The sequence below is a fragment of the Chelonia mydas genome, chromosome 7 (genome assembly GCF_015237465.2).
Source record: "Chelonia mydas isolate rCheMyd1 chromosome 7, rCheMyd1.pri.v2, whole genome shotgun sequence".
Taxonomy (NCBI): Eukaryota; Metazoa; Chordata; order Testudines; family Cheloniidae; genus Chelonia; species Chelonia mydas.
In genome coordinates, this window is record NC_057853.1 from 104,721,526 (window position 1) to 104,741,645 (window position 20,120).

A 20,120-nucleotide genomic window follows, 5' to 3' on the forward strand; every position below is an offset into this window, starting at 1 on the left:
GATATCCAAGAGATGCACCATTAGACAAAGAAAGCAGTTTGTCTGTCATTAAAGTCCTAATGCTTGTCTTACATACCTAATCCTCTATAGAGGATGACTTAGAGGATGAAGAGGTGTGCAGAATGCTACTTATCTAGCTTATTCTGGTTATACTTTTGACCAGATGTACTTGTCCATTTCCATATGGCAAATTCTTAAAGTAATATCAGGAAGAAAATGTATTCACTACTTACCCTAAATATACTTAATAGAAGCCATCTCATAAAAATAGATCCTGCAACATGTTACTTATATGAGTAGTCCCATTACACACCTGCAAAGGTGCTTTGCTAAGTCAGGATCAGAGTGCTCAGCACCTTGTAGGATTAAGGCCATGTGTACATGTCTACAGGGCCCAACTCTGCAAATACTTATGTACCTGAGTAACTTTACTCTTGTGAGCAGTCCCATTAAATACAATGGCACTGCTCATGTGAGTTAAGTTACTCATATGTGTATTACTTGAGCAGAAATGGCATTTCCCCTTACCATGTTTCTGGCATTACATGTAGAGAAAGCACCAAGTAAATAAAATCATGCTTATTTCCAAGTTTCAACGAAAAAATTTATTTACAATAGAGAATTTTATTTACGAGACATGCATTTTTTTTCATTTTTAATTTTATTTTACAAATCAGCAAATGCAGATCAAGTTTACACTCCTTAAGGCAAGAGTCCCCATGCAAGTAATACATGTTTATATTAAATCCAAAAGATATCCAACATGGGAACTCATGTACGAAGGGAAGGCTAGGATCAGCAACTTGTAATTTACTAGAGAACTTGACCATCTCCCTGATACAGGAACTTTGAGATCAACTTGCTATGAAATATACTATGAAAATGCAAACGATAGCAAGAAATTCTGATAGTCATCTTAGTACTGCATACAATTAAATCAACTTTATTTAGAAAGAAAATACAGTAGTGCATACGAAAAAGTGAAAATACAACCTGTCCACATCAATATATGGACATCAGTGTGCCAATGGTCATATTGCACTCAATATTGAAGTCCAGAAATTTGGTTAAAAGTTAGCTTTTCCCCATTTTGGCAATCAGTTCATCACAAATCTTTGTTAATTCTTCTATCTCTTTATTCTAAAAAACAAACAAAACAAATTAATAGTGCAAAAATATCTTTTAAAATATAAACATTTAAACAAATATAAACATAAGGCATCTTTTGCATTTATTATTATGTGATTTTAGGAAAAAAATCTTTTCACCACTAATAAGAAAAGAAAGATAGAAATGGATAGTACTGCGATCAATGCAACAGTGCCAATTTAGCAGGTCTGGTGAAGACACGCTACATTGATGGGAGAGTGCTCTCATATCGATTTGTATACACCACTTCCCTGAGAAGCGTAAGGGAAGTCCGCGGGAGAGTGTCTCCCATCGACACAGCACAGTGTAGGCACCACGATAAGTTGATCTAACTACGTCGACTTCAGTTATGTTATTCACGTAACTGAAGAAGCGTAACTTAGATTGATTTACCATGGTAGTGTAGATCAGACCTCGGCCTCTATTACCTCCCCATCCCCATATGGTCTGGCAACAGTGCCAAAGCATGGTTCTTCTCTGAAAAGTAGGCAGGGGTCCTACCTGACAGATAGCTAATAACTGTGACACTACTAGTTCTGTAAATCCCAATAAATATGCGTGACTTAAAAAAAGGATAAAAGCTGGTGCAAGTACATGATTTAAAAACAAAGTAATTGAGAAACAAATTAAAAAATTAACATTCTACAGAATTAACCACAATTTCTGTGCACTAAAAACCTTTTAGTGAAAAGGAAACAGATATAGCTTAATCAAAGTCTAACAGGAAAATATATACAATTTGTAACCCAGCATATAACACAATGCATTTTATAATGAAGCATGTATGATACATGAAAATTTTCTTCTCCGATTTAGCCTTCAAATTATCATCATAATCATCATCATCAGGGGGTCATTCTGTGATTCTAAATTTGTTCAGACAGGTTAACTGCATTAGCTAGAGCAGGGGTTCTCAAACTGGGGGTTGGGACCCCTCAGGGGTCGCGAGGTTATTACGTGGGGGGCTGCAAGCTGTCAGCCTCCACCCCAAACCCTGCTTTGCCTCCAGCATTTATAATGGTGTTAAATATATAAAAACATTTTTTTAATTTATAAGGAGGTGTTGCACTCAGAGGCTTGCTGTGTGAAAGGGATCATCAGTACAAAAGTTTGAGAACCACTGACCTAGAGCAACTGATGCTAGCAAACTGCATCACTGTAACTGAGTTTTAGTACAGAAATGCTTAAATTACCTTTTGTTCCAGTGTTCTTTCCAATGCATCCACTTTCAGCTGCTCTTTACGGAGACTGGCCTGATATGCTGCTTGTTCTTGTTGAGCCTTGCCTCGGACTTGTGCAATTTCAGCATTGGCTCTATAGAAATACAGGTTTCTCTGGTGAATGTTAATTCTTGCAAAGGGGAGGACTAAGGCTAACGACAGCTAAAATAGATGTGGCGGATGAATGTGGTTGGGCAGTTGCTGGGCACCACTTTGAATGTGCCCTTGAAACTTTACAGCCCCCTTTCACTGAGATAATAAGATAGTTCTGTCTCATTACTCCGGGCCTGCCTTGAATAGAGCTGTGAAACTCTTTTTATCAACAGTTTAATCCTGAGTTAACTGTTCTAGTGCCACAAAACTGATTTCACTTGAAGCACTTTATAACCCTCTGACCACGACCACCTCCGGTTTCCATGAACTAGATCGAAGCTGGGAGAGCCTTGGAGAAGTGAACCCAAATGTCACTTCATTTTCCACATAGATCAATTTTGGTGTTAACCGTTTGGAAATATCTCTTGTGTGTCTTAGTTCAGATAATTATCATAAGACTTAAACATAAGTGGGCACTAGAAACACTTATTTGATCTTATCAAACTAGCAAAGAAACCCTCTGAAACTGTCTTAGGAGGAGGCCCTTCATGTAGTCCATTTCATAGAGCACCATTATCATTAACCAAATGGCTTTGCCTTGTTCTCTGTGATCAGTTAATATAGTGTTGGTACTAGTGCTCACTTGTCACCATGGATTTGCCCCCCTCCCCCACAGAAAAAAAAAGAAGAATAACTACTGGTGATTTATTAGTCCAGGCCCTCTCCATCACGGATGAACATGAACTCTGTCATGTAAAATATAGGCATACAGTGCTGCAAGTCATAAAATATTAGGCCTGTCTATTGAGGATGTTCCTGTAATCTAAACACCTGAAAGGGTAAACACTCAAACAATTACCTGTCCAGTTTTTCTTCAGCATGAACTTTGAGGGCTTGGTACCTCTGCTCCTCTTTCTTTACTCGTGATAAATACTCCTGTGCACATTTCTTTAACACTTCTTCATTCTGAAATGAGCAGATTGAAGTGTCAATGGCATATCAACAAACAAGGTGACAGTTTTCAGTCTGTGCTGGTAAAATTACAGGATTTAAACTCCTGTAGCAATATATGGCTACACGCACAAGTCATCTGAAGCAGTATTTTATGATCCAAAAAGTTACAGTACTGCACTTTGTATGTTGTACTTGAGTGAAATTATTTGTTTTATAGGTTAGGGAGCCCCACTGCCCGAAGCCCTGTACAAACTTATAAGACATGGCCCTCAATCAGAAGAGCTTACAGGCGGAATTCCAACAACGCTAGCTATGCATGAGCCATCTCTTAATAAACAGATAATTCAAATCACCATTAACACAATATATACTGCAGTTGCTGTGTAGCGTGTATGAAGTTGTTCTTTTATAATACTCTTAATACTTCTGAAGCTATTCTCTCATAATCAAGCATAAACACATACATACATACATACATCCGCCCCTCTCCCCCCCCCCACTACAATCTAATGTCAATTTGTAACTTGGACAAATGACTCAAAACAATGACAGTAGCTAAAGGTAAGCAATGTTTGTATATACCTATAAGAGAGTTTCTTTAGTTTTTTGGAAGGAGGAGAGTTAAAACTTTGACTTACTTTCCGAAATCCCTCCAGAACCTCTTTCATTTTTTCATATCTCCTAAAAAGGTCTGCCAGGGATTTCTCCACAGAGTTCAGGTCTGCCAAAGCTTGTTCCTTCTCCACGATTAGCTGCTGGACAGTATGATGGGAGACAGATTTCTCTCTCTGTTCATCCTCTGCAAAAAAGCAAGCGTATGGAATGGGTTATGTTAAGAACACTGAATGACTATCACCTGTAGTTTTTATGATACTCTGCTGCGTAGCTGGTATTAATAGTTAAGTGTTTGTATTCGATCCAGAAAAGGCATTATACAGAGGCATAATCCTATGCTCAGTGTAATTTCTCTAGTTATAGATTTTACTTTTGATGTGAGAAACAAATGTGATCAGATCTTGACACTGATGATTTATATAAACTTTGAACTCAGTTGTTCACATTAAAGAAAGAGAGGTTGGATTCTCCCTTTTTGCACCAAAGAGGAGCTAACCGTAAATAAGTTAAATTTCTGCACTATATTGATATGTGGCATGCATTATTTGTAATGCTCAATCTTAATGCCTCCTGGCATAGTGATTAATCTAATACAAACTCCTGGCTTCATTTAATTACTCTTGAGAAAATAGGCCTTCAGTTTATGTAGAACTGAGATATGATTTTGCTGTGTATTGTAGCCAATGCAAGTCAGGAAACTTGGCACCAGATTTATATTTTCTAAGTTATTTTCTAAGTTATCTGTATGATAAACATAGGAGTCAAGTACAATGGCATCTTTTTTGATCTTCTCATCTCTGTAACTTCAAAACCAGGAATGAAGTCAAGGAAGAGCCTGATTCTATACAAAATATTCCACCACTCTTTTCTCCAAGTGAGGACTCAAGAGATAAACTGGCACCTCTTTGCAAATATAGAAAGGAAGCTCTGATATTCTGTTTCTTAAAATGCTTCATTTTTCATACCACAAGCTACGACTCCAATGTTCCATATTTCAGAGTGCATTCTGAATAGTTACACATTGTAAAGAAAACACAACTGTGAAAGATAATTTTATACTGTTTTCTTAAGTCTGTTATGGAAGTTTAGATGAGGTAACAAGTTCTCTTGCAACTTTCCGAAGTTTTTTTTACACAAGCCATTTAGCCCTATTGTGTTTGCAAATATGGCAAAGAGTTCAATTTTTAATTTGAATTGAGGCTGTAGTTTGAAATAAACTTTTTGAAGTGCAGTTCAACTCGGAAACGTGACAACATAGAAATGGCACTCTCATACTCGGATCATCTTTCCTCCTGGGTATTCAGAGGTTTCTACTGCTTATTTTGTTAGTCCTGCTGAGCCAAAGCAGTTGAGAGAAAGTGAGCTGGTTTTCCATCTGGTCCATCAACTAAAAATGGTTTTCAAAGTTCCAATCAGTAAATTTGTGCAAACTCACTGATAGCACTGGCATTACACATGTGCGGCTGAGGGCATAATTTGGCCTGCAGACTTGTTTTTGTTACGGGTGATGTATGAGATGCAAAACCAGAGTGGTTCTTATGGTGAGTGAGCTGGTGTGGGAATTAGAATAACATTCTTTCACTTGTAAACTATACACATCTGATAAGGAGAAACCATTGAGAAACACTGAACCCCACAATACTATGTCACTTTTCAGAGTTTCCCTTTAATAATATTTTAGAAATCATTGTTAAGAAATTCTACGTACTTGTTTCAACTGTGATCTCGAAAAGAAATGCTGTGAATATCTATAGACACGAGGGAATAAAGGGAGAACCATTTCCATTTTTCATCCCTCATTTCTTTTCCCAGTCTTCTTAGCGGTCTTCTGCTGAAGTCCCATCATAATATTAGTTTTTATTTCTGTTTTGTTTTTTTAAGGATCACGTGCCACTTAAGGGCCTGATCCTGAAACAGATCTGCAGGTACAGGCCCATTCTCCTGCACAAAATCTCACCTCCTTGTGATTCCATGCAAGAATAAGGGTCCACATGTGTGGAACTGTTGCAGGATCAATCCTTTACCATACACTTAAGTGGCAACTCAAAATTTTGCCTTTTTTCAATGTCAGCAATCACACTAATCCCTACGATATTTCAGTGACTTCCTTCTCCTTCTGTCTCTAGGGCAATCTGCACTGTAAAGAATTCACCACACACCTCTTCACATTTATAAAGGAAGTTCCTTTCCCTCCACCTCCTGGAATCTTGGCAGCTGCCCTATATCAAGAAGGGCTGGACCAGCTCCCATCTGGCCAGTGGAGATTAGAAGAGTGACATTTAGTGTTCACTTCATCTGCCTCATGTCTTGCATGCTGTCCCTGTCATGCCTTCATGCCAACATCTGGCCAGGTCCCAAACTTAGATCCCAAAGAAGGAGAGGAATTATTTAGGTGGTACAAGGATAAAATGATAAGGAAAATGTAGACTATTAGGACAAAGCTTCCTGACTGTGAGCTCTAGGAAACTTAAGAACAGTGTCCTAAGGGAAATGTTGAAAGCCCCATTGCCTGGGGCATTTTAAAAAGGGTTGGACGAAGTGTGAATATACACTATGGAAACTAATCCAACATTTCCTGGGGTGAGACTGGAAGACCTAATAGATATTTTCTATTACTTAACTTCAGTGACTTCCCTGAGCAGTAGTACTGTGCAGCTAATAAACTGCCAGCAACATCCTAGTTAGATAATTATAAATAAATATTTATATGCAAGCTTATATAATTCCTTAATTAAAATGGCTTCTACATCACTTGAACATGCTGTCCACAATTCACAAATAAGAAAATCCTCCTTTATACTTAGAAGTGATATTTTTATTGAAAGAGCCAGAGAAAAACAGACACTAGTGAAAGAAAGGTATTACCCAATATCTTTCAAACCTATTTTCAATCTCAGTTAACATTTGCATTATTTAATGGGGATGAGGCAAATACAAAGAATAAAAGCAAAAAAAAAAAAAAAAAAAGAGAGAGCAATATGTCAAAGTTGGTGAAAAGCACTACTTACCAGGTTTGCCTGTTTATTTGTTTTGCAAGCAAATAGCAAGAAGCAAAAAAAAAAATGGAAGCAAAATAGAAAATCAGGGAATTTGTTAGGAAAGCAGAAATAAATTAATGCTTAACAACCTGTAATGCAGAAAGCATAAAATTCTTTTGTTTTTATAATGAGATTTTTAAAAACATCCTTTAATTTTGAAATATATGAATATATTTTTGGAGAGAACATTACAAATACATTTCCATTGAAACAGTGAAAAGTAAACACAAAATAGATCTTTAGGGAAAAAATTATAGATGAATATGATGCTCACGAAAACAAAGGACTATTGCTGAAATGCATCCTTCTACAAAGGGCCAGGACAAGTTAGCACTTGTTAGTACTGCAGAGTAGTGAATTTTATAATGGAGAATTGACTTGAGCTCAACCCAGTGAAAACAAGGGCAGTGCAAGCTTTCTTACACAGTTCAGCTGCACTCCATCCTGATCTGCAACACTGTTACTAGTCCACTCTATGAGCCTCTCATGAACAGAGCATGCTGTGTGTGTGTACAAACGTGCAATAGGTGCTAAGGCAAACAAACTAATTTAATGAAAAAGAAAGCAAAGACATATATGCAAAAAGGCACTAGTTGGGTATGGAGCTATGTATTGACAGCTACAGTGCTCTCACCCACATAATACAGATCATTGAATGGAACTACTTGGATGAGTTAAATAGAGCAATATTTGTCCCTACATGTACAAACTAGCAAATTTAGGACCTGCTCCCGCTGAAGTCAATGGTAAAATCCCCATTAATGGATTATATAGAGAGACAAGACATTCTAGAAAAGCTCGACTAGGACCTATTGACCTAATTGAATATTCTTTCCAAGGGATTAGAGAACTAGGTTCAGTTGTAATTAAGTCGACTTCTAGTAAATGGCTTTATAAAGAGATCAGAAGGATTCAGTCATAAATAGAAACAATTCAGGTGAGTGTACTCATGTTGAAGTACACTATTTTCCTTATTTTGTTTTATCATTAAGGCAGCTTTGTTTGCAACAACAATGCACAGCTGGCTTTTCATTAGTACAGGTATAGTATATTGCCAATCAGCTTTTTTTCTACTTGCTAGATGACCCTATTGCTTATTCAATTAAGTGAGCTCATCTTTATCCAAAATTAATAACGTAATTTAGAGCCATGTTTCTAAATAGCTGCTACAGATCCTGTTTTGACACAACTAGACACAGTTCAACAAGCATCATCAATCTGTATGAATTCAAAGTATAAGGATCTTACTGTTTGCTCTGTGATCAGAGACCAGAAATTTTAATTATTCTTCATTTGTTGGAAATAATGATAAAGAAAACAGCTGCAGGTCCTTAGAATTTACTCCCAGTGACACTACAGTAACTCCCCACTTAACGTCCTCTCGCTTAATGTTGTTTCGATCTTACATCCCTGCTCAATGACAGAACATGCTCCATTTAAAGTTGTGCAACGCTTTGCTATAACGTCATTTGGCTGCCTGCTTTGTCCACAGCTGGCAGTTCCCCTATCAGCTTCCCTACATCCTCCTCCCCCGCCCACCAGCAGACCCTGGGGATCAGCACCTTCCCCCTCTTCCCTCAGCCTCCTGCCCATGGCAATCAGCTGGCTTGCGGTGTTCTGGAGGGAGGGGGGAGGGGCAAGGACATGGCGCACAGGCTCCCCCTCCCTCCCCTGCCTCCCGAATGCCACAAACCAGCTGATTGCTGCGCGCCGAGTCCTTGGGGAGGGAGGGGGAGCCTGCACACTGTGTCCTCACTCCTCCCCCCTCCCTCCGGAATGTGCAAGCCAGCTGATTGCTGTGGGCAGGAGGCAGGGGGGAGGAGCGAGGACACGGCATGTGGAGTAAAGGGGGATGGGGGGGAAGAAGAGGCGGGTTAAGGGTGAGGGTTTGGGGAAAGGGGTGGAGTGGGTGGGCCGAGGGTTGAGCCCCCCGCCCCTGGTGCTTGCAGAGTAGGGGAAGCTGCCACTGCTGCTGCGCAATGTGCTTCTCCTAGCCTACAGCACCTTCAGCCTCCTTGCCTGCCTCACTGTCTCCAGTGCCAGTGGGCTGTGCCTGTGTGGGGTAAGGCGGGGGCACCTCCCAACTATAGGACTGTGCTGTATGTACAGTATGTTTGTAAACACACAACACGTGCACACTAGCCCCCCATCCCCAGCCATTCACTGTTGCTTTATGGCCCAACGGCCCTGCTCGGGAATAGGACTCTACACCAAGTGCTTGCGAGGCCACCAGCTGCCTGCAAAGAAGCTGCAGGTGGTGCACAGCAGAGGCCCTGCCTTGCTGTCTTGCTATAATGATGATTGTAGTATTAAATTGCTTGTTTAAAATTGTTTAAAATGTATATAATGCCTTTTGTCTGGCAAAAAACAATTTCCCTGGAACCTAACCCCCACATTTACATTCATTCTTATGGGGAAATTGGATTCGCTTCACATCGTTTCACTTAAAGTCGCATTTTTCAGGAACATAACTACAATCTTAAGTGAGGAGCTACTGTATTTCACAGACAGCAATTTCCATTCACCAAACATTACATAATATAAAATTGATACAGTGGATCAGTGAAAGGAGCTCAGGCATCCTAGTCATGGGTGCCTTAAGAGGCTACTTATAAAATAAATAGATAGGAGCAGCTTTGACTGGGATGTACAGCTATTAAATTATATTTTATTTATAAATTTCAAACACTGAATGTTCATCTTCAGGCAAAGGCTAAAGATTTTAACAACATAGTAAGCTGCAAACTGAAAAATTGTGTATGCAGTTTAAAGTAAGCCATCTGTAATGGACACCCATTTGCTATTACCTACAGTGTCCCTTTTCTATAAAATTCCTGTGCTGTACATTTTCTTGCATCAGTAATTAGGAGCCCTAGTCATGGACCAAGGTCCCTTTGTAAAGCTCCAAGCACTAACTGAACAAAAATGATGTCACACTGAAATCACTGTGTAAGTGGAAATAAGTAGTCCCATCCAACAGGTAGAAAATAAGGTGCTCTAAATTGCTTAAAAGTAGAACGTGAAATAGTAGTCACTGAAAAAGAGTATTTTGGTGGTTAACTATTCAAACTGGCTTGGGAGAAAAGGACAGCTGTAGCATCTGACCAAATGTACGGCTAGGTGAGACTGAAGAACTTTCTACGTTCCTGTTGTGGCAGTTCGTTCCTGTGTGGAGGCTGAATACAGACTTAAGTATTGGAACATAAAAAATGGAAATATATCTTCAGCAGGGCCAGCTCTAGGTTTTTTGCCGCCCCAAGCGGAAAGCTGCCAAAACAAACAAACAAAAAAAGGGGGTGGGGTGGGGGGGGGGCGGGCACAGAATGCCGCCCCTTGAAAAGTGCCACCCCAAGCACGTGCTTGGTTTGATGGTGCCTAGAGCCGGCCCTGATCCTCAGCCTCCCTGGCCATGTGCTGCAAAACCCGAAAAAGAAGACCGATCTGGGATACTGGATGAAAATATTTGACATAGGGAAAAGCCAACTCAGTCCTGGGATAGATGAATCTTGGACATGAAACACAGGAAGCAATTTCAGATTGTATGAGAAATCAGCAAAGTCACATTTGGAAGACTCTAGTGCCTGATTCTCCACAGCACTGAGCCAGTTTTATGCTGTTGCGTCTCTACCAACTTCACTGGAGACACACCAGCAGAAATCTAGTCTAAAATAGTGGAGAATTCAGTCCAATGTGTTTTCTGCTATTATAAAATGTGCATTACAAATGGCAGGGCACCAGCCAAAGGCAATCCAAATTAAATGGGGATTTAAAGCTCTTAAATTCAAAAGGGTCAGAGAAGTTAGGTCAGCATTCACTGAAGAGGAGTTTAAGACCTTATTTGGAAGTCACTTATGCAATGCTTATTTAAATTTTTCACCTGAATGGAAGAGATGCACAATGCTGCAGTGAACGAAATCAGTGATCTGCAGGGGAGGGAATGTATCTCCCTAAGGTTCTACTATTTACGTCAAAAGAAGTTGAGATTTGTCGGTGCAAAATTAGTCAAATTATTAATCATTATTATTATTGTTTGCTTTGGGCGAAAACAAGCAAGTCTGTTATATTCACCGGTTTAAATGAAATATGTTTAACTCATGTTCTGAGCTTCTTACTCACTTACTCCTTCCACAACATCCAGCCCATAGATATATGCAGTACATGTGGGGAAGTGCCAACATTATGAAAATATTACTCTAAATTTAGCGATATTATTGGAGAAGAAATGATAAAAATAACCAAAACATTTGGTGTCATGCAGTATGATACATAAAAAATTGAAAGTGCCATTTTCAACAGAGGGTAACGCAACGACGTTTATAAATGTCAATGATAATACACTAGTAGATGTAATGAAAACTTTTCTCATTATCAGTCTATTTTTAAGACAGAGGCACATACACATTACATGCCACACATATAAAGCTTTACTTGGTACTCCCCATGACCATTCTCTGCTATAAATAATGCTATATTGTAAAGAACAGTAGAAATACCCTGAGCACATTACAATACAACCACTTTCCCCTCTCTTTGATGAATTCATTAGTCTGAGCTGACCTCCCTTCTGAAGCTCACTTTCCGAAAGAAATAGATATAAGTTTATCTCTGATTGGCCTACCTTTCCTGGCCCTCGGAGACAAAGCTCCAAATGAAGCATCCTGCTGGACACAACACCAGCCACTCTCCCCTGCCTAGCAAGCTGAGAACCTTCTATAACAAGAAAGCCAGAATCTGAAGATAATACGGGTTAGGAAGTCCTTCAAAGAAAGCTTTTTAAAACAGTGCCTTTTGAGCTAGGCCTAAAATGCCAGCAGAGTTCAGGAATCTTGCAATTTCTGTTTTTGAGAAACTTTGTAAGTAATCTTTTATTTGCAAGGTATTTTGTGAACAGATATTTCCCAGCTTTTCTAGGGGTAGATCCTCTCATAATTTATATTCCAAAAGACACATTAGCTTCAGTAAGTCACTCAGGGTTTGGCCCCTAGTGATCTCTGATCTGGGAGTGGAGTTAATTCACGGTTTTGCTGGGATAATGTACCTAAAAAAGATGGCCTCTGTTGGTGTGAAGAAGCAAGTTTTGGTACTGGTAGTTAAGAAAAAAAGTTGTGTGTGTCTGGTAAGAGTAATTTAAATGACACAAATGCCTTTCTGCAAGAAATATTCTTGAATCTCAGCCAAAATAGTTGTGCATTCTGGACGTGTTTTCTATGGAATAGCTTGCTTTGGTGTAGAAGAGAAACCTTGGACAATCTTGAATGCTTCAGATTATAGTATCTGCAGAATGGAGTACTTATTTTTCAGCTTAAACTAGTAGCACATAATTCTGCCCTCAGATGTATACACAATTCCCATGAATGTCAATAGGAGTTCAGCGGGCGTATCCAAGGTCAGAATTAGGCCCCCAGCCATAAACATATTTCTGTGCTCTCTTCAGAGTCTACAACACCATATTCCATAGCAGTAACACCTACCTATCATCTGAGCAATCGTCTTCTCATATTCTGAAACTATTTTCCTACAAAAGAAATGAAAAGAAAAGCTGTGTTTGCAAATGTTATAGTTGCTAATGGCTCACTTGAATAACAAGGCTATTAAATAGCTGCACTTCTATATCATGGCAAAATGCAATACAGATCCACTTCACACACTTAGAAGCCATATAATCTCTTGTCCTTTTTTGTTTGCGGCTGTCGCATTATTATTGACTCTCTGAAACAAAAATAAGCGAATAAATTCAATACAACAAAGCAGTTCAAATGTTGATTCTAATTTTTTAATTTGCCATTTGAATATAAAAGGCAGAGAGGAGAAACTGATTTTATACAAGTTTCTTTTATTCACAATAATCCTAAAGTACTTCACCAACCATGAATTATATCAAGGGGCATATTTTCATTTAGGATCTGGAGCCATGGGCAGCTTGATTCATATCGGGGGGTGGGGGAGTAAGAGGGTAACACAATTTTCTTCCTTTTTCTCTCTCTCTCTTTTGATTAGCTTGTGTTTATTTTTACTTTAGGAAAAAGATGAGAGGCTTTCATTTTAAAGATAGCTGCCAAATCTTACGCATGTCAAATACAAAGTAAGGGACATTCATTCAGTTCTTAAGACTGAAAAATCACCTGAAATAGTCAATCATGCAGCATGATTGCCCTGATTTTGTGCAATTTCTGTAAAACAATCAGCAAAATGATAATTTTATGCTTAGTCTGTATTTTAAAAAATACAGTCACATCCTGTTTTGAATTTTCTTCTTGAAAAGAGGTTAACCAAAATAAGCAGATTAAAAGTGATTTGAAAAGCTGATCCATTCCTTCCCACATCCAAATCAAGCTAATGAAATGAGACTAGCCTGAGCTGTGCTTTGAATGATGAGCCATATATGACTGTCTATCAAATCAGAATAACCATGTGCTTAGTCCAAAGTGCGTATTCAAAATATCCCTTTTACATTTTTTTGTTTGTATTTTGTAAAGTCGATTTTAATTGCTGCATTTTGAAAAAGTGTATTGCAAATAGGTCGTGTTACTGGGGTGGGAGAAAGCTCAAGTCCAAAAGTTGATGATAACGGGGAAGTGATGGGATAGCCCCCAAAATACAAATGAGTTACTTATAAGCTCTCCATCTAAACAAAAACAAAGTGAAACCCGAGTTAAAAGCGACTCCCGCAATTAATGTAAAGCCCACCCTTAATGAACACTGTACTTAGTCTCATTGGCCCAATGCTGCCCCTATTAGCCCCAGTCCTGTCGAGGGGTCAGCAAACCATGACCCTTACTCAGCTGGGAAGTCATGTTGACCTCAGTGAGACTCCACACTCCAGTAATGATCCAGGTTTGTAGAGCTCTTTGCAGGACTGGAGCCAGGAAATGCAAGGGCATGTGCTATGCTCTTTGTGGAAAAGTAGGGCAGAGCTTTGGCATGAACTGCACAGCTCTGTAGCATCCACCTGGGGATTTGTTCAGAGTTGCTGAGGCTGCTCTCAAAGCATTAATTTTGCTGTAAAAAAGGCAATTTAAATTAAAAAACAAAGTTAGCTGTAGGAATTTTCCCTAGAAAGGAAGGGCTCTATTAGCATCCACAGAAGAGTCCAATAGCTACATCATGTCTTTAACAGCTCTGTATATCCTAGGAAGTTACATGGTGTTAGAACAGGAACCTGAGGAGTTATGGCATAAAACTTGTTGTTAAACACCATGTGCTAATACAATGTGATTTCCCAGGCTAGACTAGCCCATACAAGTTAAAAATAGAAAGAAAGGAGACCATCCTGCCATTTCTTTGCCACTGTAGTACTGTTTGCTACAGAAAATGTTCTAGTGTTTTGCCCTGTCTAGATTTAATAGTTCAAGGAGAACCTTGTGAGACTATTTCACAGCCTCAGAAGATCTAATGTCAAAAAAATGTTTTCCTAACATTCAGTCCACATTTTGCAGTACACAATTAGCTCCCCAGTTCTATTATGTTATTACCCTTGATCCATGCACACAATCCTCCTTGATAGCAGCAGGAGTTGTACAAATAGTTCAGCATTTGAAATGCCCCTTAAATTTTTGCTGTAAAATGCTCGTTTAAGCAATGTCTTTGCAAGAAAGGTTTTTAAGCACTCCCCCCTGTAAAGCCTCAGATATGGTTGTGGTAGTTTGCTCCTTAGAGGAGTGACTAAAAAAAAAAAGGCCTGAAATAGTACTCTTCGTTATAAGATAAAAATTAAAAAATACATCAAAAAAATTAAAAACCTTTAAGACCCTTTAAAACATCTGTTATCAGGTTTCTTTTCCTATTAATCATATTCTCAGGCTCAGTTTAGTGAGACAAACCAGCTCATCCTGTGTCTCATTTGGTCTGGTACAACCTATTTATGCGATGACACCAATAATAAGGAAAAAACCTCGTTTAGTATACATCTGGTACTAAGACCAAAATTTCAGCAAAAGGGAAAAGCAATAGTGATCCTTTGAGCAATACCTCTCAATGTATCAAAATACAGTGTCTTTCAGAAAGAAGCTACAGTTCATCACCCCCCTTTGGAATGGTAGAAATAGACCCAAAAAACAAAATCAAGCTGATCTTTCTTCTATGCACAGCTTCAAGATGACCTCAAGAGTTGGGTGAATACTGCCAAAAACTTCTTTGCCAATAGTCACTTGGATGTGTAAATGAATCTGCTTTGCCTGTACTGTTCGTGCTCTTTTTATGTTCACCTTCTGCAAACATTCATGCAATTGAATTTTACTGGCACAAATGTTATTAAATTTACCAGTGTGAATATTCCTATAAAAAGTGCAGGTGCATACATTCAGCCAGGGAACAGAAACAATACCAGGTTATCTATCTGACTAATGACAACTAAACAACATACCCTGAATAGGGGAAAGTTCACCCCTGTGCAGAGAACCAGCCTAAGATCAATGCACCACTCCTCTTAACTCTCACTATTTTGAGGATTTTATGCAGTTAAAGTGGTGATTTGGCCTTATGTCTATCTGAACAGTGGTAAATTTCACCAGTAGAGAATAGCAAAAACTAGCAGAAAATGATTTAGGATCAATCCAAAGTGCATGGTCCAAAAAAATACTGAAAAATTTCAAATAACTAATACATTTGTGCAAATCCCAGTTTGTTTGTGGATATTCATAAGCAGAAAGATTCAATTAATCTTATCAATGACTGCCTCACCTCATCTCCATTACTTCCCTTCGGCTTTCTTCATATTTGTCTTTCCACTCGGATACTTCTCTTTCTTTGGCCACAGTCTATACAGAGGAAGAGGAAACAGGCTGTAAGAAAATTAGGTAAATCCAAGGAATTCATTAAGACAGCTAGGTAACTAGATACTAGAACTAAATTATATTTTAATGGGATACACGACTGCTTTTAAAATTTAATATTCAATGCTGATACTAGACCAAGGCCTGAGCTGAAGATTTCATATCTAGATTTGGATCCAAATCTATTCACCCCCAAGGAATTTTTCCATTTCAAACCATAAGGTCTGCATTCAGACGTGTGTATGTGGAACCCAACTCAAACTTCCCCAAGCTCTTTTGAGAGATGGTAAATCTTGAGTTTAAATTTATGCTCCTCCCTAATTACACGTAGATATGTTTACAGAGCTATTCTATTCCTCTATAGAGGGAGTACCCTTATATCTGATTCCACAAGGGACCAAATCTTTAAATTCGTAGTAGGTCTTGAGTAATGCCTTCAGGATCTATCCTGAAGAAAGGCTCTGTTCTCATGCATGTATGTCTGGACTGAGTAACCATGGAATCATAATATCCATAACCTACATTCCTCCTTGTCCCTCCCACTCCTGTTATATCCACACAGTTTGTGCTTTTCTAACATCAGATTGTATCATCTTTTCAGGCAGGGATCAGTCTTTCATATTTTCTGTGGAGCACCATGTAGGCACCATAAAAATAATAAAAAGTAGAAGCCTTATAACATTTGTTTTAAAAAGATAAACCAATATTCCTTTGCTCAAGTTGTATAGATTGCAGGTAACTGCATAGTGATATGTAAAATAAATAATACAAATTTCCGTATACTAGGTCTGATTCTCATCTACACCAAGCAAATAAAACTTACTCCCATTTTAAGTCTCTTTTACACTGCCAGAGCAGTGTAAAGGGACCTTACTGTATAAAAGAATCAGGCCCACAGTTTTCAGTACAGACTATATCTAGTTCAGGTGAATGGCTTTTGAGAAAACTAGAAAGAAGTAAAACTACCAACTGAAGAAACTTCTTATTTCCAGACACTATAAAAAGTTACCTCCTGTCTGGCAATTCGTAGTGCAGAATCCAAATCTTCTTGTTGGTAGAGCAGATCGGTGGTATTTTCTGCCTCAGAAGTGCTGATTCGGGAGTACAGAGTACTTTTAGAGATGGAAACATCTGCTGGCATAGCAGGCTCTTTCTGTATTTAAAAAAAAAAAACAAAAAGAAATTAACCATTGATTATGGGTTTACTAATAGTTCAGCTGGCATTTAATGGGGAAAATGAAACAATGAGGAAATATGATCTTACAATGAACGGAAAACATTAGAGTGCCAATCTGTTAATATTTACCACTTTGTTCTTATATAGAAAACAATAAAGATAATGCTGGGAAATCTAAAATTTTGAAGCCATGAGTTAGACCTTCTCAAAACTACTCTACACCTGAGAAAAATGAAATATCCAACAATAAAAACATTTGAGTGAAGAAAACAAGAAAAAAACAGAAGCAGTCATCGCTGAAGGGGAATCAGTTTCAGTAAAACAATATTTAAAATGACAGAAAAAGGTAAGCTAACAGATATTGTACCAGCCAATGTACTTTATCTACTGTAAATTATATTCTATAGATGGTATTAGGGTATTTCAGTATAGGTGGTGCTACTGCTCCACCTGTATATAATGCGTGAGTACTATATGAGAAATTAATAATTTAAGTTCAGTTTTATTCTAAAGGGCCAGTCTTACACATCCTACTTGCATGATTCAGATCAAGTCAACAGGACTACTTGAGTGAGTAAGGCAAACACACTTTGGCCCAAAGGTGCAAATAAAATAAGAAATGGGGAAAATATTTAAAAACCAACTACGCAAAACTTATATGCATTATCTTGCAAATAATATAATAAGCTAAACAATGCAAGATACAATGCATTCAGGGCTAGCCACAGAAAAAAATGAGAAAGATTATAAGAGAGAATTAGGAGGGTGCTAAAAATAAATCATCACTGTTTTAAGAAAAACATGTGGAGGGTGAAAATAGCACAAGAATTGTTTCATATGTGGAACAAGAGGACAGTGAAAGAGACAGTACAATATAGGTAATATATTGTTAGAAATAACAGCATTTTTAGCTGATGTACAGTTTCAAATTTTTTTGGACTCAGAGAAGATAACAGAAATGGGGTTCAATCGTCACAAGCACTCACATGGCCCACATTACTGTACTATCTCAGCATCACACAAACATTAATTAGTGTAGCCTCACTATACCTTAGTAAGGGAAAGGAGTATGATCATCTTCACTTTACAGATGGGGAAATGAGGCACTAGAGATTGGTGGCCAGGTTCTCCATTACTATGTATCTCAGCTACTCATTTACACTAGTGCAAAGTCAGTATAAACAACCATTCAGATAAGCACTATTAAAAAAAAACAAACACACACAAAAAACCAAACCCAAGAACACCCTACCACACACACACACACACACACACACACACTCCCTTAGCAAGTGGATGGGACTTTGCAGTAAAGGGGACTTCAGTAAGATATACAAAATCCTTAAGAAAAAAGAGAACTGATGCTTGTAAGAATTTTTTTGATCTGTCACATATAATACTAGGAATAATGGGACAAAATTCTGTTAAAGAAAGGTCAAGTGTCAAGGAAGTTTAGCTTAACTCTTTACACACAGAACAGCTAATGTATTAAGTAAAATACTAAAGGTGGTAATAGAAGCAACTTGCTTTATCTACTAAGTAGCCATGCAGACTAAACCAAGTTTAATGGATAGGACTGAAGATGTTGACATAACTTGTGTCATTCAATTAGTAGTATACGTTCAAGTACCTACAAAAACACTGCATATGACAGCCTTTGGATTGTGTGCCTTGAATTTGGCTTCTTTCGGATTTGCCTTTACTGTTATGACTTTGTTTCAGATATTCATAGTGCTTTTGGGGTTTGTTAGTATTTCATTGTTTATATCAAAGTTGTATTTGATCCTCTATATTCAAAGTAAAGTACAAATATCGGGCCAGATCCTGCTTACTTTATCCAATAACATAAATGGCTCACTAAAGTTAGCAGTATTTGGCCTATTATTTAATCTGCAAAACATTCTTGTCAAATAGGTGAGTATTAGTCAGATTTTTACCAATTGGGAAACAGAGGTGAAATGACTTGCCCAAAGACACGTAGTGAGTCTAAGGTACAGTCAGGATTAGAACTCAGAACTTCCTGATTCCTAGCCCTGTGAAAATCCCACCATCCCATGCTGACTTGGCATCATGCTTTAGTTCAGTGGTTCTCAAACTTTTGTACTGGTGACCCCTTTCATACAGCAAACTTCTGAGTGCGACCCTCCCACTTATAAATTAAAAACACTTTTTTATATTTAGCACTACTATAAATGCTGGAGGCGAAGCAGGGTTTGGGGTGGAAGCTGACAGCTTGCGACCACCCCCCCATAATGGGGTCACGACCCCCAACTTGAGAACTCCTGCTTTAGTTCATCCATAAATTTATGAAGCTGTTTCCTTTCCTTAAAAATTTATATTGAATAAATTCAAGTATAATTTGTTTCTAAGTATACCTCGCTCTGTATTATGGTTGTTTCATTTTTAATATTAGAGTACACAGGTTATCATTTTCTTTTATTTATATAATTTATAGACATTTCTATGGTGCTTATTACAGTTGTTTTCTATTTATTAGGGTCAGGTGAAAAATTCATAGCAAATAGAGTTCAATAATTTTTTCTTATATTACTGTTCCAGAATGATCCCAAAGCAGAACGCAACTTTCTCTTATTATTCTAAATTATTTGCTGTGTTGTGTGCACTAGTAATACCAGCTCTGTACTTCATTTGTTGCAAGTATTGAAACTCAAACTGCATTAGACTAGATTTGACGCAAGTGATATGGCATGTCTCTGTTCTGACTGGATGAGTGTAGTCTTACTATCATGTTTCTGCTCTGAATATTCACTTTTTTGAGTTTAAAGTTTGTTTTCCATGATTATACAATATTTATCCAGATTCATTCTCCCAGCAAACATTTCCAGCAGTTAACTTGTTTGCAAGAAGATTCAGGGAAAGCAAAATCAAAAAGGTACACAGACACTCAATCATTTAAGAATTTGAATGAACATCCAAACAATCTTTTACCCAGCTCTGCTATTCATAGTGGTATCATCTATTATGTTCGTCAGTGCTAACAGTAAGAGAATTCAGGTAGAGAGAATTTACAGTCAGTAAAGTTTATGAGCAACATATAGGAGCCAGGGAGGGGGGAAAAAAGTCACATTTACAAAACTAAAAG

General features: G+C 38.1%; 1 protein-coding gene across 4 annotated transcripts in view; it reads right to left on the reverse strand.

Annotated features, from left to right (window-relative positions):
* Positions 1 to 642: 642 nt before the first annotated feature.
* The window catches only part of TACC2 (transforming acidic coiled-coil containing protein 2), a 181,944-nt gene continuing 162,466 nt past the window's right edge, over positions 643 to 20,120 (reverse strand). For 3 of the 4 annotated variants that reach the window (XM_037903765.2, XM_043551362.1, XM_043551363.1), the window contains 7 exons: positions 16,850 to 16,993; positions 15,749 to 15,825; positions 12,541 to 12,584; positions 4,055 to 4,215; positions 3,322 to 3,428; positions 2,343 to 2,463; positions 643 to 1,140 (listed from right to left, as the gene is read on the reverse strand). In XM_037903765.2, the coding sequence (XP_037759693.2) occupies positions 1,075 to 1,140; positions 2,343 to 2,463; positions 3,322 to 3,428; positions 4,055 to 4,215; positions 12,541 to 12,584; positions 15,749 to 15,825; positions 16,850 to 16,993 (720 nt within the window). In that variant the 3' untranslated portion in view covers positions 643 to 1,074. Of the gene's footprint in view, positions 1,141 to 2,342; positions 2,464 to 3,321; positions 3,429 to 4,054; positions 4,216 to 7,039; positions 7,049 to 12,540; positions 12,585 to 15,748; positions 15,826 to 16,849; positions 16,994 to 20,120 lie in introns of all 4 variants that reach the window. The other variant, XM_043551361.1, reaches the window with a different exon arrangement.